Source organism: Serinus canaria, chromosome 4A (genome assembly GCF_022539315.1).
Source record: "Serinus canaria isolate serCan28SL12 chromosome 4A, serCan2020, whole genome shotgun sequence".
In the NCBI taxonomy this organism is placed as follows: domain Eukaryota; kingdom Metazoa; phylum Chordata; class Aves; order Passeriformes; family Fringillidae; genus Serinus; species Serinus canaria.
This window is the reverse complement of record NC_066318.1, coordinates 15,076,456-15,090,134: the sequence shown is the minus strand read 5'-3', so window position 1 is coordinate 15,090,134 and position 13,679 is coordinate 15,076,456. Positions and strand designations below refer to the sequence as shown.

Below are 13,679 nucleotides of genomic sequence, written 5' to 3'. Positions count from 1 at the left end.
AAAGGCCTAAAGCACGGGGGCCCGGGCCGGGCAGGAGTGTTCTCTCGAGGACGCTGCAGCGCCAGCGCTGGGGCTACTCAGCAGCGATGGCCCCCATGGAGCAGCACGGATTCAGTGGGTCAGAAGCCCCTTTCTATCCTGTTTTCTGTCCTTTTGGATTGGTTTCTTTTTGGATCCTTCATTTGCATGAAGGTTTAAGGCCTCGATTGGCCATTACAGTTCTGTGCAGGCTGGCTCGTGGTGCACTTTACTGAGGTGTGTTGTGGTACCTTGAGTACTGCATTTCTTATAACTACCCTTTTAACCCCTTTCACAATATAATAACCAAACTAACAGTACATGTTTAATGATCTATCAACTATTTTACAACCGTTTCTAACTTATTTTCAACAGGATGACCCACGGAGTTCCAGTGGGATGAGCTATGGGATCCCACTGGGATGAGCTATGATGTCTCAGTGGGTTGAGCTGTGGGATCCCACCGGGATGAGCAGTGGGGCCCCTCTGGGGTGAGCACCCTTGGGGCCGGAGGATGCCACAGTGCAGGCGGTGCCTGGGGCAGGAAGCAGTGTGCTGCGGAAGCCGGCAGCCCTGGCTGAGGCTGCTCACACGCGTCCCCGCTCAGCAGCCCCCATGGCAGCTCCTGGCATCTTCCTCGTGTCTGTCCTCCTCCTCCTCCTCTGTGGGCCGGGTCCCTACCCTGCTGCTGCCGACAGCCAGCCAGGTAAGGGGGCACTTGGCAAGGCCACGGGCCCCTTTTGTGGGGACTGGAGCTCCGCAGTGATGGCGGGCGAGGACAGGATGTGGGGCTGTGTGGGCTGGCACGCTGTTGTGGCACACACCAGGGACCCTGCGACCCCTGATGTGTCCCAGGATCTGCGGCACCTATTTGGCCCCTTGCAGTGGGGCTGCCAGGAGGGTCAGGCTGTGCCAGGGAGCCCTGTTGGGGTGTCCTTGTGCCCACGGCAGTGCTGGAGCATTTCTGACCCTCCAGCCCCCTGGGAGTGCTCCTGCCCCATCACTCTACTGGCAGATCCTATTGGTCTGTGCTACATGTGGGTCTGTGCTACTGGCCAGGATGGTCAGTGGATCTGTACCAGCTGCCCTTTCCTTCCTGGTCTCCTCAGTAGTGCTGTGCACAGGAAGGGGACAGGACACAGAGGCGTTTCTTTCCACCTGGCATTCTCATCCCAGCCACTGTTTTCTGAGAAAAAATGCACTCCTTGCCTGGCTGTCAGTAAAACAACAGCTTTCTGTGGGAAAAGCCCCTCTGTATCCCTGGACCTCCTGGGCTGGTGGGAAGGTGCCCTCCACCTCCAGGTGTAGAAACAGCCTGTTTGCTCCATTGTGTTACATTACAAACCAGGAGTTGTAAAGCTTGACCCTGGCTTTCTCCTGCCCCTGCAATGCTGGCTGGTGAGTTTGTTTGGTTGGCACAGAGGGAGGCTCATAGAAATATGCAGGGATCTGGTATATGCCATGTCTCTCTGGTGCACCCCTGGGCCTTGGCACAGCCACCCACCTCAGCCATGCCCAGCAGTGTCTGTTGCTTGCAGGAGTGAAGTGTGTCCTCTTCAATGAGGAGTACATGAACTGCACATGGGGGAACGAAGAGATGCCCACAGTCAACTACTCCCTCTTCTACTGGTAGGTGCCCCTGCCCCATGGCCAGTCCTACAGCAGAGTGTCCAGCAGTGGGTCCCTGTGCAGGGGGTCTGCTGCAGCATTGCTGGTCCTGGCATCAGGCCTCTCCTCCTCCCCAAGCCCAGGGTGGGGCAGGCTCTGTCTCCAGGGTGAGCAGGATGGGATGTGCTGGGGAGAGGGGTCCTGGCGAGGGCTGGGGCATGTGAGGCCTTGGGGAGTCCTGGTAACCCAGTATGGCACAGGAACAAGAACACGTCTGACAAGGCGGTGGAGTGCAAGCACTACCTGCAGCACCAGGGAGTCAGGGTCGGCTGCCACTTCAAGAAGAACGAGCTCATCCAGTTCCAGCCTTTCCATGTTCTCGTCAATGCCAGTGTTGGAGGCAAGACCCTGGAGATCCCCAAGCGCATGGAGCTGCAGGACCTGGGTACAGAGTGGTGGGGGGACCCCCCTCACCTCTGCAGGGCTGTGGGTTCTCAGAGCTCCCCTGTAGGCTCCTAGCTGGCAGCAGGGCCCTGGCCATGGGGCCAGACCTCACTGGGCATTACCTGTCCCTCGCAGTGAAACCAGAGGCACCTGTCAACCTGACCATCCGCAACATGAGCAACAATCAGCTGCAGCTGACCTGGGCCTCCCCCTACCCCAGAAACAAGTGCCTGGAGCACGCTGTCAAGTACAAGAGCAACAAGGACACCAGCTGGACGGTGAGAGTTCTGGGCATGGCACCCTCGTGGCTGTGCCTGGGGTGAGCTGTGCACCAGCCTCCAGGGTGGTCCCAGCCAGCAGCACAGGGTTCATGTCTCTGCAGGAGCTCTCGGTGAATGGAGATGTGTTCTCCTTACCCAGCGTGGACTATGAGAAGACCTACACCTTCTACGTGCGCAGCAAGATCAACAAATTCTGTGGCAGAACCCAGTTCTGGAGCGAGTGGAGCGTTCCTGTCATCTGGGGCAGCAACTCCACCAAGGGTATGTTCTGAGGGCTGCAGTGGGATAGGATGTACTGGAGCAGGGCAGGGCTCAGCAGGTGAGAGATGGCCAAGCAAGTAGAGAATGGTCTGAGCCATCAGCTCTAGGGACAAGACCCATCGGGCATGTAGGGTGCTGGCAGCAGCATCCTTTGTACTTCTGGAAGCAAAACACACCTCACCAGTGGGACCTGCTGACTTTTGTCAGGGGCTTCTTAGCACTGGAGGGCATGGCTGGGCCAGGACAGGGTCACCGGCTAGTTATGGTGATAGGATGGCAGGGCTTAGGGACAGGCCCCTTCTCCATGCTCTGTTCCCAGCTGAGCCCTGCCATGAGCAATGCCATGGCCACCCACGGAGGGCTACCTGCAGGTCCACCCCAGTCCCATGGTGGTGTGCTGTCCGGGGATCAGTGTCACCCCTCTCGTTCCAGGCACAGTGGAGGAAGAGCTGTACTGGTTTGGGATCCGCACGGTCTTGGTCCCCATTGCCTCCTGCCTGCTGCTGCTGGTCCTTGTCATCCTGCTGGTGCGCATGGAGAGGTGAGTGTGGGGAGCTGGCTGGGGCCAGCAGCACTGGGGCTCTTCCCTCTAACACACCTCTCCTGCACAGGGTATGGGTCATCCTGATGCCCCGAATTCCCAACCCCAGCAAGAATTTTGATGAGCTGTTCATCACCCACAATGGCAATTTCCAGGTAAGGTGGTGCAGGCAGCCCTGCCCTGGGCTCACCCCGGCTGCGGGGGGTTGGGGCTGGGCTGGGTGGCGGCTCCTCTCACCCTGCTCTGCTCCCTGGAGGAATGGACTGGAGTCCCCAAAGATATTGTGGAGAGCTTCAAGCCCAACTACAGCGAGAACATCTGCTATGTGACTGAGCTGCCACCCAAGGACAGCCACGAGACCCTCTGGGACAGCAGCAACCATGCACCACCTCCAGTGCCTGGGCCCCCAGCTGCCCCCAGTGAGCACAGCCCCTACCAGAACAGCTATGGGAGGGTGTGATACACTCCTGCACCCCTGCATGCCCCACTCTCCACAGCTTTGCTGCCAAACCTTACCTTTCCTCAGGCCCTGCTCCCTGCTCCTGCCATTTCTCTGCCAAATGCCCTGGACCCCCAGTCTTGCTTCCTGCCAAGTGCCCTCCCTGCTCCCAGGTGCCCACAGGCACAGCCAGGGACGTGTCCTAGTGAGTGAGCAGCTGCAGCTGAGCAAGCAGGGGCCACTAGCCAAGTGATGGGGACACACAGGATGAGGAGTCCCAGGGGGGCCAAGTGTGGAAAAATAAGGAAAGATAGGCAAGAAAGATTGTAAACATGCTCGAGTACCTTGCAGCTGATGTAGGAAAAACACATATACCATACTCATGTTGTTTAGCTTTGTGTATTCAGTAAGTAGAACTTCTGTGTTTAGATAACACAGGCCTGTGATAGACTTAGTGGCACCTTATTTAACATGCTTGAGATTCCTGGCCTGCAGTGGGAAAGATCAAATCACAGTGGTAAACCACAACTGCACAAATCCTTGATAAACAGGCAAAAACAGCAGGTTCAGTGATCCTCTAGGGTGGACCACGATCCACAGTGCCTGCATCCCTGCTTATGTGCCTCTGCCTGGGGGGTCCTGCAGTTGGTGAGGTAATGAAAATAAATTTCCTCTTTGCCTTTCATCCATGGTTTTGTGTTTGTTCCTGTGTCCTGCCTCTGCTGGCTCAGCCAGCCAGCCACTGTGTCATCCTGGCAGTTCCCCCAGGCCTCGCTGCTCCTTCCTCTGTGTCCCCAGTTTCCAGTGACACTAAAGCTCTGCCCACAGGGGATTGCCCAGGCTCGTCCTGCGGGGTCTGGGGAAAGTACCACTGGAGCCCCAGCTGCTGAGCACCTCTGACCTCTCAAACACAGTGAGGCAGGGGCCAGTCCTACTGTCCAGGCTCACAGTGGCAGCATGTTCATCAGTCAACATCAAGCACATGGATGAGTCCCCTCCTGGCTCTCTCACAGGGCTCCCTGCACACTCGGGTGATGTGCTGTGACCTCACTGGGCAATGGGCTCTGCTCTGGGCTCTCCAACCACTTCTGGGGCCACCTGCAGCCCTCAGCTACTGCTGCTGTCCCTGCAGATGAGCACACCTTCCTGGCCAACACTGACTGCAGCCCCCTGCAGCTGCTCTTACAGAATCCCAGATTCAGTTGTGTTGGAGAAGATGCTGGAGATCATCGAGTCCAACCTCTGAACAACACCATGTTAACCAGACCATGGCACTGAGTGCCACCTCCAGTCTTTCCTTAAACACCTTCAGGGACAGTGACTCCCCCACCTACCTGAGCATTCTAATCCAATGTCTGATCACCCCTTCTGGGAAGAAATTCCTCCTCATGTCCAACCTCAACCTTCCCTGGCAGAGGCACATAAGAGCACACCCTCCCATCCTATCACTGCTAGCTTGGGAGAAGAGTGGGACCCTCAGCTGGGCCTTCGGACAGCTGGACCCTTGGACAGCCGGGCCCCTGGTACAGCTGGACCCTGGCACAGCTGGACCCTCGGACAGCCAGGCCCTGGCACAGCCGGACTCTGGCACAGCCGGGCCCGGGATGGGATCCCGGCCTTGTTTCCCCCTCGTCCCGCGGTGCCCAGGAGAGGCGGCAGCGCCCCCTAGCGGCGGGGCAACCAGAGCCCCGCCCACCCTGTAGGGGGCGGGGCCTACGCGCCCGGCCCCGGTAACTTTCCAGCCCTGCCCACGTGGTGCGGCGGCGGCCGCCCCCTGGCGGCGGCGATTGGCGCAGGCGGGCCCGCCCCCCTGCCTGCCGCGGTGCCGGCTCTGCGCTGCCGGCGGCCGCACCGGGCGGGGGCACCGGCACCGGCACCGGCGCCGGGACCGGGACCGCGCTCGGCACGGCACGGCACGGCACGGCACGGGCTCACCATGATCGTGTGTCCCCAGAGCGTGGAGCACCCCCGAGGAAGCCGATGCCAGCGGCTGCCGGGGCAGGTAGGACCCGCCCCGCCGTCACCACCGGAGCCCGTACAGGAGCACCGGGCTTAGCCCTGCTCGCCGCCACCGGGCCGGCACGGCTAGGGCACCGGCAGGCCGGGACATTCCCGCTGCTTGCTGGCGGCGCGCGGGGCCGGCGAGGCTACGCTCTCACGATGCCGCACCCGGCGGCTCGGTCTTGGTTCTGGTCCTACTCCCGGTGCCGGTGCTGGTCCCGGTGCGGCGGTGGCGTCCCCGTCCCCTTTGTGCGGGATGCGGGAGGCGCCGTGGCTCCATCACTGCCAATCAAACTTGTTTTTCTCTCTCCGCCTGCACTGCCCGCGCCGCTCAGCGGGGGCGCTGCCGCCGCCGCCGCCTGCACAATGGGGCCCCGGGTACCGGCCCCGGGTACCGGCCGCCGGCACCGCCGTAGGGGTCCCTGCCGCAGGCACTCGTACTTCCCCCGTCTTCTCAGGAATACCCAGGCACAAGAGCCGGGCGAGAGGTGCCGTCGCGGCAGCGAACGTTACCGGAGGAGCCACCGGTACCGACGGAGCCGCGGTCTCGCCGGGCGAAGGGATGAGCCCCGGCCGGGCGGGGAGCACGGCAGGTTCCGCCGGCCCCTCTCCCGCACATCCCGGCGCTGTCCGGACTCCTTCAACCTCCTGCCTTCTTTATGTGCTCACGGCTGCCGGCCGGGAGCGCCGGGGCACCGTTCCCCCGGGGTCCGCCGGGCGGGGAGGGGACGAGGTTGGTGGTGGGTACGATGGGTACGCATTTGAGGTGCCTGTTGAGAGTTCGTGGGGCTTGGACACACGAAGGTTCTCCTGGGGAGGGAGGCGATGCTCCCACAGCCCGGGAGTGCGAGTGGATGCACTCCAAGAGGAGGAGGAAGGCTGTGGCCGAGGAGGATGAGAAAGGTAGCGCTGGGGCCAATGCCAGAGGCTGGGAAGGCAGAACTGAGGGAATGTGGCAGGCGGTACCGGTAGGAGACACCCTGGGCTGAGCTGGTGCCTTTGGGAGTGGGCAGTTTAGCCCGGCCAGGGGCTGAGAGCCGAGGAGGTGGCTGTTCTGCACCTTCATACCCCCCTTCCTTCATGGTCTCCCTCTAAGACATATCTGCTTGGCTGCTTGCTCCATTAGCATCTGGACAAGGAGAGTGAGGAGAGTGAGGAGAGCTGGCAGCACCAAAGGCTGAGCCATGGTTGCACAGCTCCTTACTGGGACCACCTTTCCCCGGGGAGAGTGAAAGGGCCCTTGGCTCCTCCACCTCAGCCCTCCAGGAGAATACCAGTGGCTGTAGCCCCTTGGGTGTCCTCACAGCATCTCACTTCTCCAGGCAGAGGGACTTTGTAGGGAGCTTTTGCAGGTCACTTCTGGCTTTCATCTTCTCCTGTCGATCAGAGGAGCTGGTGCTTTTCATCTTTCCATTTTAATGAGTTTTGGGGTTTTGTGGACCCCTTTTACCAGAGGAAGTGAAGAGGACACTCTAAATGTCAAGTAAACATCTTGACACTTGAGCGATGGTGTTTTCACCAGAAGTACAGGATGGTGGAAAATAGCCTGAGCTGCTTCCTGCACTGCCTGTGTGGGTGCAACTGTTCTGTGCTGCCACACAGCTCACCCCTGCTCTGTCTGCCCCTCACCCCTGGCTGCTCTGTCACGCACCCTGTAGTTTTGGTGGTTTGCAGAAGTGCTCCTGGTTTTCTCCTATGCCACCATTGTTGCCATGCTCCAGTCACCAGCCTTTGGGTGACTGCACTGGAGAGACGGGTGGAAGGAACAAGACAGTGGTGTCAGCAGGGCCAGAATTTCCCAGGAGAGATTTCAGTTCAAGCCTGGGAGAAGAGATGCATCCTTTGCATCCAGGGGTGCTGCTTGGGCTCCCACATGTGAGCAGGAGCTGTGACTTCCTGTGTGACAAGGGATGGCACCTGCTGTACCCATACCTCATGCTGTCAGGTGGGAGTTGTGGCAACACGGTCCTTGGAGCATGGCAGCTGCCTGGGCATCTTTCCAACATCCCTGCCCTCTGTTCCCACCACCCTTTCAGGAGGGGCTGGAGCTGTGCTGGACCCTGGTGCAAGGCTGGTGTGGGCACTGCTGGGGGTGTCTGGGCCCCCCTTGCCAAGCTGCCCATCTGTGTTTTCTCTGGTGGGCACAGAGCTGTGCTGTGTTCTGCAGGACCCCCTCCCATGCTGTCTGCTTGGGCAACATGTGGGGAGCTCTTCTGTGTGCTCCTGATGACATGGAAGGTACCAGGACATGGTTTGCCTCTTGGCTTGCCAGGGCAGGAGCCTGGGAGCCCCTCTGCTGTTTCCACAGCTCTCACATCTTGGTTCTGGGCAGGAGGGCTGTGTGCTGGAAGATGGGCTGCTCCATTCTGGAATGTATTTTGTGTTGTGTTTCTCCTGATCTGGCCTTGCACCACTACAAAGAACATAATTCCTGGTCTGCTCTTTGCTTCTGCTCACCACGCAGAGCCTTCTCCCAGACAGAGACCAACCTGTGTGTCTTGCTACCTGTCCTCCTGCTACCTGTGTCACTGAGCAGTGCTCTGCCTGATGGCTTTGAGTGTCCCTCTGGCAGCACCAAGCTGGGAGAGGGATCCCTGCCTCTTGCAGAGCCTGGGCTTATCTGGGGTGTGCTGCTGCAGCAGGGGCTGCTCTGGGAAGAGCTAAGCAGAGTGTGTTTCCTGCAGGTAGTGAAGATGTCCAGCAGCGACCCTGAGTGCCCCCAGCTCCTCTTTGTGAAGGTGCTGGCAAGCCGAGGGCGGCTGGAGGCGGTGACCCAGCAGATGGGCTACCACCCCCAGTACCTGGACAGCTTCCTCAAGACGCAGCACTACCTGATGCACATGGACGGCCCTCTGCCCTTTGACTGCCGGCACTACATTGCCATCATGGTGAGCCCTGCTGGGAGCTGCCAGAGGGGAGAGGGGCTCTGCTCAGCCCTGTGAGGCTCTCCTTAACCTCCAGCAGATAGCCTGTGCCGTGGGCTTCTCATCAGGGGCCAAAACCACAATGTCTTGGAGGTTAAGTGAGAGGTGGGTGCCTGTCGGGCTGGGGCAGTAATGCTGATGTGCTGCTCTTGCAGGCAGCAGCTCGGCACCAGTGCCGGTACCTAGTGAACCTGCACGTGCTGCAGTTCCTGCGGGCAGGGGGGGACCCCCAGTGGCTGCGCGGCCTCGAATTCATCCCCCCCAAACTCCGCAACCTCAATGAGATCAACAAGATCCTGGCACACCGGCCATGGCTCATCACCAAGGAGCACATTGAGGTACTGGGAAGGGCTATCAGCCAGGGACCAGGACGGCAGTGGGGACAGCAGCATCCCCAGGGGCTGCCAGCACCCTGCCCACCTGCCTGTGTCACATTGCTGGTCTGTCCATGTTCTGCAGAAGCTGCTGAAGATCAGCGAGTGGAGCTGGTCGCTGGCGGAGCTGGTGCACGCCGTCGTCCTCCTGGCACATTGCCACGCACTTGCCAGCTTTGTCTTTGGCTGTGGCTGCGAGCAGGACGAGGGGCTGGGGAGCCGAGGCTTGCTGAAGCCACTGTCACTCGGGAACCAGTGCTTCTGTGAGGCCACTGCCAGCAACAGCTATGGCCAGGAGCTGCTGCGCATCAACCGCAAGCGGGTGAGCCCTCGAGTGCGGGTGTGCAGGGGGTGGGGGGACGCTGCTGGGACCACTGCCCTCACCCCCAGGCCTGTGTCTGTGCAGTCCCTGGACTCCTGCATGGAGCTGGATTCCCTCCGGGAACGCATGCAGCGGATCCATGTGGAGACTGAGGGCAGGGACGAGATGAGGCTGCTGCAGCAGGACCGAGAGGAAGGTGAGGGGCAGGGAGCAGAGGTGGATGCATAGGGTGGGAGTTCATACAGCACACCTGTGTGTTTGTTGCTGCTCTATGCCTTACATTTTCCATGATGTGTGGTTCAGAGGGGCTCATGGGATGCATGTGGGGCAGAGCAAGGGCTGGTTATGTGGCTGGGAACAGGGCATTGCTCTGACCCAGCTGCAGGGCTCTCCCCTCTTGCAGATACTGACAGCGAAGTCACCGGTGCCACCAACCTTGCATGCTACATGCAGGACCCTGACTTTGGATACCAAGACTTTGCCCGGCGTGACGAGGATCAGACGCAGGTATTCAGAGTCCAGGTAAGACTCCTGTTCTTTGGGTGGGCAGCAGCTTGGGCTGCCCCTCCTCTCCCATAGATAGTAGCAGAGTTGCCCATGCAGACTGGCCTGCCCCACTAGGGTTGGGAAGAGGGAGGTGACTTCTGTCCCCAAGTGTTGATGATTTTTTTTACATGGCCCTCATGGAGGCAAGGGTAAAAATCATTCAAAAGCTGCTTGATAAGGGATGTGGTTTGGGCAGAGCTACCTCCAGAGCATATTCATTGAATTCTTCTGCTTCCTGAGGTCTCCAGCCCTTCTTCCTGGGAACATGCTCCAAGCTTCTTTTTGCAATTGCAAAATCCTCTTGCTGTGCTCAACAGGACTACTCATGGGAAGACCATGGCTTCTCACTGGTCAACCGGCTCTACTCTGACATTGGGCATCTCCTGGATGAGAAGTTTAGGATGGTGGATGGTCTGCAGAGCAGTGCCATGGCCAAGCGGCAGGGCTGTGAACCCTCTGTTTTCAAGCGGGGCATCTGGAACTACATCCACTGCATGTTTGGCATTAGGTAGGGAAACCAATCTCACGGTCCAGGGCAAAAAACTGAGCTGGCCTGGGCGGGAGGAGGGTAGGGCACTCAGTCTGTCATCCACATGAGCATGGAGAAGGGACAGAGGTGAATCCCCTGCCTGAATGTTGAGACAGGCAGGGAAGAGATACTGAACTGCTCTGGCCTGGGCAGAGGGCTTTGGGGCAGGTTTTGGTGCCTGGTGGCTGTTGCCATGTGCCCCCCTGCCCTGTGGCTGTGCCATGCCCCAGGCAGGCCACAGGCAAGGTGCTGGCCATGACTCCCCCCTGTGCTCCCCACAGGTACGATGATTATGACTATGCAGAAGTGAATCAGCTCCTGGAGCGAATGCTCAAAGTTTACATTAAAACTGTAACGTGCTACCCAGAGAAGACAAACTCAGAAATGTTTGACAGGTTCTGGAAGCAGTTCAAGCACAGTGAAAAGGTGGGCTAGTTGGCCCCTGGCTCTGGCTGTGGTGGGGCTGGGAGTGGGCAGGGGCTGCAAGATGGGGTGCTTTGGGAGATGTATGGGAGATCTTTGAGCCACCAAACCAGTCTGAGGCAGGTGGGGGGAACCTGGCTGTTTGTAAGGAATTGGGTTTAGTGTGGCATGGGGCTGCCCACTGTGATGAGACAGGGGAACCAGCAGCACAGGCATCTCCAAGGTCATTACCCCAGTGGTGAGTGCTTCCTGGCAAGCCCTCTTTCAAGCTGTAACTCACAGGAGCAGCTGCTGTGGGTGTCAGGGACGGTGCTGCTGCCAGCCTGGAATGCTGGTGCCAAGTATGCAGGGGACTCCCTGGCATGCAGCTCTGGGAAGCAGCTACAGCCTACAGGACTGGGAGGAGGGGAAAAGGGGAGCTGCCTGAGCTGGAAAAATTGGTGGCATTTTGATGACGAAAGACTCACTTGCCCAGGTGGGCAGCTGCTTGCACCACTAAGCACAGCACACTTCGGCTGCCTGAGCCTCTCGCTGTTCCTGCAGGTGCACGTGAACCTGCTGATCCTGGAAGCCCGGATGCAGGCAGAGCTGCTGTACGCATTGCAGGCCATCACCCAGTATATGATCTCCTAGATGCTGGAGCTGCGGCAGGGCCTGGCAGCCTCCTCTCTCCCTGAACTCGTGCGGGACCCGTCACGCTGGGACCGACGGCAAGGGATTCCTTGATTTAGTTCACTTGACTGTATTGTTCCTTTTTGTTGGTTCCCCACCCCCGCCTTGTGGGGGTCACTGAGTGGCCCTGTTACGTGCAATTACCAAACTGTGAGGCAAGTCCATGCTGCTGAGATGCTGGAGACTTGAACATGTCCAAGGAGGACTGCCAAAAACATGGGGGAGAGGGAAGTGGGAGGGGACTGGGGCCAGATTGGAGGGATGCTCCATGCCTGGGTGCTGTGGGAGCCTCAGTGGCACAGGGAGGGCAGAGGGGAGAACTGGCTTCCTTCCCTGTGCTGCAGTGGCTGCTCTGCTTGCAAAGCCACGCTTGGGCACCTGTCCTCATCGGGGTGGTGTCTCTCACTTGGGAACAGTGTGGGCAGCATGTGGGTGTGTTGAAATGTTCTGAGTTGCAGGGTTAAGCAGCAAGAAGCGCTGGCTCCTAGCAAGGGCCCTTCCCCAGGGCAGCAAGGGGATGCACTTGCTGCCTGCATGTTATGTCCTTTAGGTCTATGTGCCAAACCCTTCTGGGATGGACAAGAGATGACCCAGCAAACTCCAAACTGTGAAGCTCTTGCTGGCAGAGCATCCTTGTGCTTTGCTTTCTCCGACAGCGGGATGAGAAGGTCTTTGACAGTGTTCAGGCACTGGAGGTTTCTGCTGGGGGCTTTGGCAGTCCTAAGCCCGTCCTCTGCTCCACATCAGCAGAGAGGCAGGAGGAACAAGGGAAGCTTGTTAATGTGTTTGAGTTAATGTGGTTTGTATCTTCTTACCACTATGGGCGGGCTGAGGTCCTGTGCCCAGTCACTTGCTTAACAGCATGGTGGAGGAGCCTGTGGTCAGCACAGGTAAGCTACAAGAAGCTTCTCCTTGAATGTGGGTTGGGGGGCACTCCTGAGACTGCCCCATCTAAACAGAGGCAGCCTGTCCACCAGCCTTGCCCTCTGCCTGGGGGGGCTACACCACCATTCCTCCCATCTCCCTGGGCTGCTCCCTGCCTGTGCCACAACCCCTGGCTGGAGAGGTACAAGGGCACCAGTGCAGGCTCCAGAGAGCAGCCACAAAAGGGGAATGAAGCCACCCGTTGTAAGTGGGAGCCTGAAGCAAGGGCAGCTGTCGAGCCAGCCAGTGCACACTGCTTCAGTCGACCTGTTTACTGCGTAAATATACGGGGAGAAAACCTTGTGTATGGAAGCTACAGAAAAAGCCTATTTTTGCTATAAATATATTATGTTTGACACGGATGTGTGCTTTATTTCTGCTAGATTCTGGGAAGGGGATCCAAACTTGCATGGTTGCTCTGAAGGCAGGACAGCAGTGTCTGTTGCTGTCTGTGGCTGCCCACAGCACTGAGATGGCCCATGTGTCAGGAAACCCAACATTCTCAGCCATGCTGGGGTCATGCACTGACAGCTCTGGTCCGTGGCCAGCAGCTGGTCACTGAGACTACACCTATCCTGTTCAGCTCAGCTCTGTCCTCTTGTCATGCTCAGATAAGCAACTGCTGCAGCATTGTGTGTTTGATAGGAAAAGAGGGAAGTTTTTCAAGGGGCTGTGGTGTTCCAGCAAGAGGAGTGGAGTGTCCTAAAGGAAGGAGCTGCCTGGTACCTGGTCACACGTGGCAGGTGCTGCTTCTGCAGCTGAAGAAGCATTTTGCTCGCACTCCCAAGCAGACACTCAGTGAGCAAGGCCAGGAACCAGGACTAGCTTTTTACTGATCCAGGCTACTGATGCTTTCCTTTCACTGGGGCTAGGCCAGCTTGAACTGGGCCAAGCTGCTGCCTGGGCAGTAAAATGCCACAACAACTGGTGCTGGGTAGTACCAGCTGAGTCAGTACTGGTGCTGGAACAGTGACACCAGTGCAAGCATGACTGGTGCTGGGACAGCTGCCACCAGGCTTGGCTAGACAGTGCTGGGACTGACTGCTGTACTATCAGCCCCAGTGAGGGCTGGGCAGAGATCAGCCAGCTGGCTGTACTGCTCGCTGCCAGGGGTAGCATTGGTTAACCACAGCAGGCTAGCTGCCTAGCAGCCAGGTTGCCAGACTCCCTGCTGTCCCTGCAACAGCAGCTCTCTCCCCTGCAGGGCTGGGACAAGCCACAGCAGCCAGTTCCCCACAGGCCTCACTGCTGGTGAAGCCAGCAGTACACCTGACGTGCTGGGCAGCCTGGGCTGGCTTCCAGCCTGCTGCCAGCAGCAGCACCCTCACCTCCCACCACCACCCCGTGCTGGCCAGGAAAGGGACAAGGCATG

The 13,679-nt window shown here is 58.9% G+C and overlaps 2 protein-coding genes across 6 annotated transcripts; both read left to right on the top strand.

The window, feature by feature from the left end:
* The first annotated feature begins 460 nt into the window (after positions 1–460).
* IL2RG (interleukin 2 receptor subunit gamma) lies at positions 461–4,277 on the top strand. Its single transcript, XM_009099489.4, has 8 exons — positions 461–724; positions 1,557–1,647; positions 1,887–2,071; positions 2,206–2,348; positions 2,453–2,612; positions 3,045–3,153; positions 3,224–3,308; positions 3,410–4,277. Exons 1-8 carry the CDS (start codon positions 634–636, stop codon positions 3,611–3,613), a joined length of 1,068 nt encoding a protein of 355 aa, XP_009097737.3. The 5' UTR covers positions 461–633; the 3' UTR covers positions 3,614–4,277.
* Positions 4,278–4,409: 132 nt separating this feature from the next.
* On the top strand, positions 4,410–12,669 carry LOC103824215 (sestrin-3-like). 5 transcript variants are annotated; one of them, XM_030228973.2, is made up of 9 exons: positions 4,410–5,594; positions 8,278–8,481; positions 8,673–8,855; positions 8,977–9,213; positions 9,298–9,409; positions 9,617–9,735; positions 10,077–10,267; positions 10,570–10,714; positions 11,255–12,669. In XM_030228973.2, the coding sequence occupies exons 1-9, from the start codon at positions 5,529–5,531 to the stop codon at positions 11,342–11,344; spliced, it is 1,347 nt and encodes a 448-aa protein (XP_030084833.1). In that variant the 5' UTR covers positions 4,410–5,528; the 3' UTR covers positions 11,345–12,669. The 5 variants fall into 5 exon arrangements, with proteins under 5 accessions (XP_030084833.1, XP_030084832.1, XP_030084831.2 ...); XM_030228972.2 differs by having other exon boundaries at positions 9,599–9,735; XM_030228971.2 differs by lacking the exon at positions 4,410–5,594 and adding an exon at positions 5,659–6,326 and having other exon boundaries at positions 9,599–9,735.
* The last annotated feature ends 1,010 nt before the right edge of the window (positions 12,670–13,679 follow it).

Coding starts and splice junctions, on each gene's coding strand:
- LOC103824215 (XM_018924557.3), top strand. CDS start 7,504: ATGGCACCTGCTGTACCCATACCTCATGCTGTCAGGTGGGAGTTGTGG. Junction 10,268..10,569: donor CACTGCATGTTTGGCATTAG/GTAGGGAAACCA, acceptor TGCTCCCCACAG/GTACGATGATTATGACTATG. Junction 10,715..11,254: donor AGTTCAAGCACAGTGAAAAG/GTGGGCTAGTTG, acceptor CTGTTCCTGCAG/GTGCACGTGAACCTGCTGAT.
- IL2RG (XM_009099489.4), top strand. CDS start 634: ATGGCAGCTCCTGGCATCTTCCTCGTGTCTGTCCTCCTCCTCCTCCTC. Junction 2,072..2,205: donor CATGGAGCTGCAGGACCTGG/GTACAGAGTGGT, acceptor TGTCCCTCGCAG/TGAAACCAGAGGCACCTGTC. Junction 3,154..3,223: donor CTGCTGGTGCGCATGGAGAG/GTGAGTGTGGGG, acceptor TCTCCTGCACAG/GGTATGGGTCATCCTGATGC.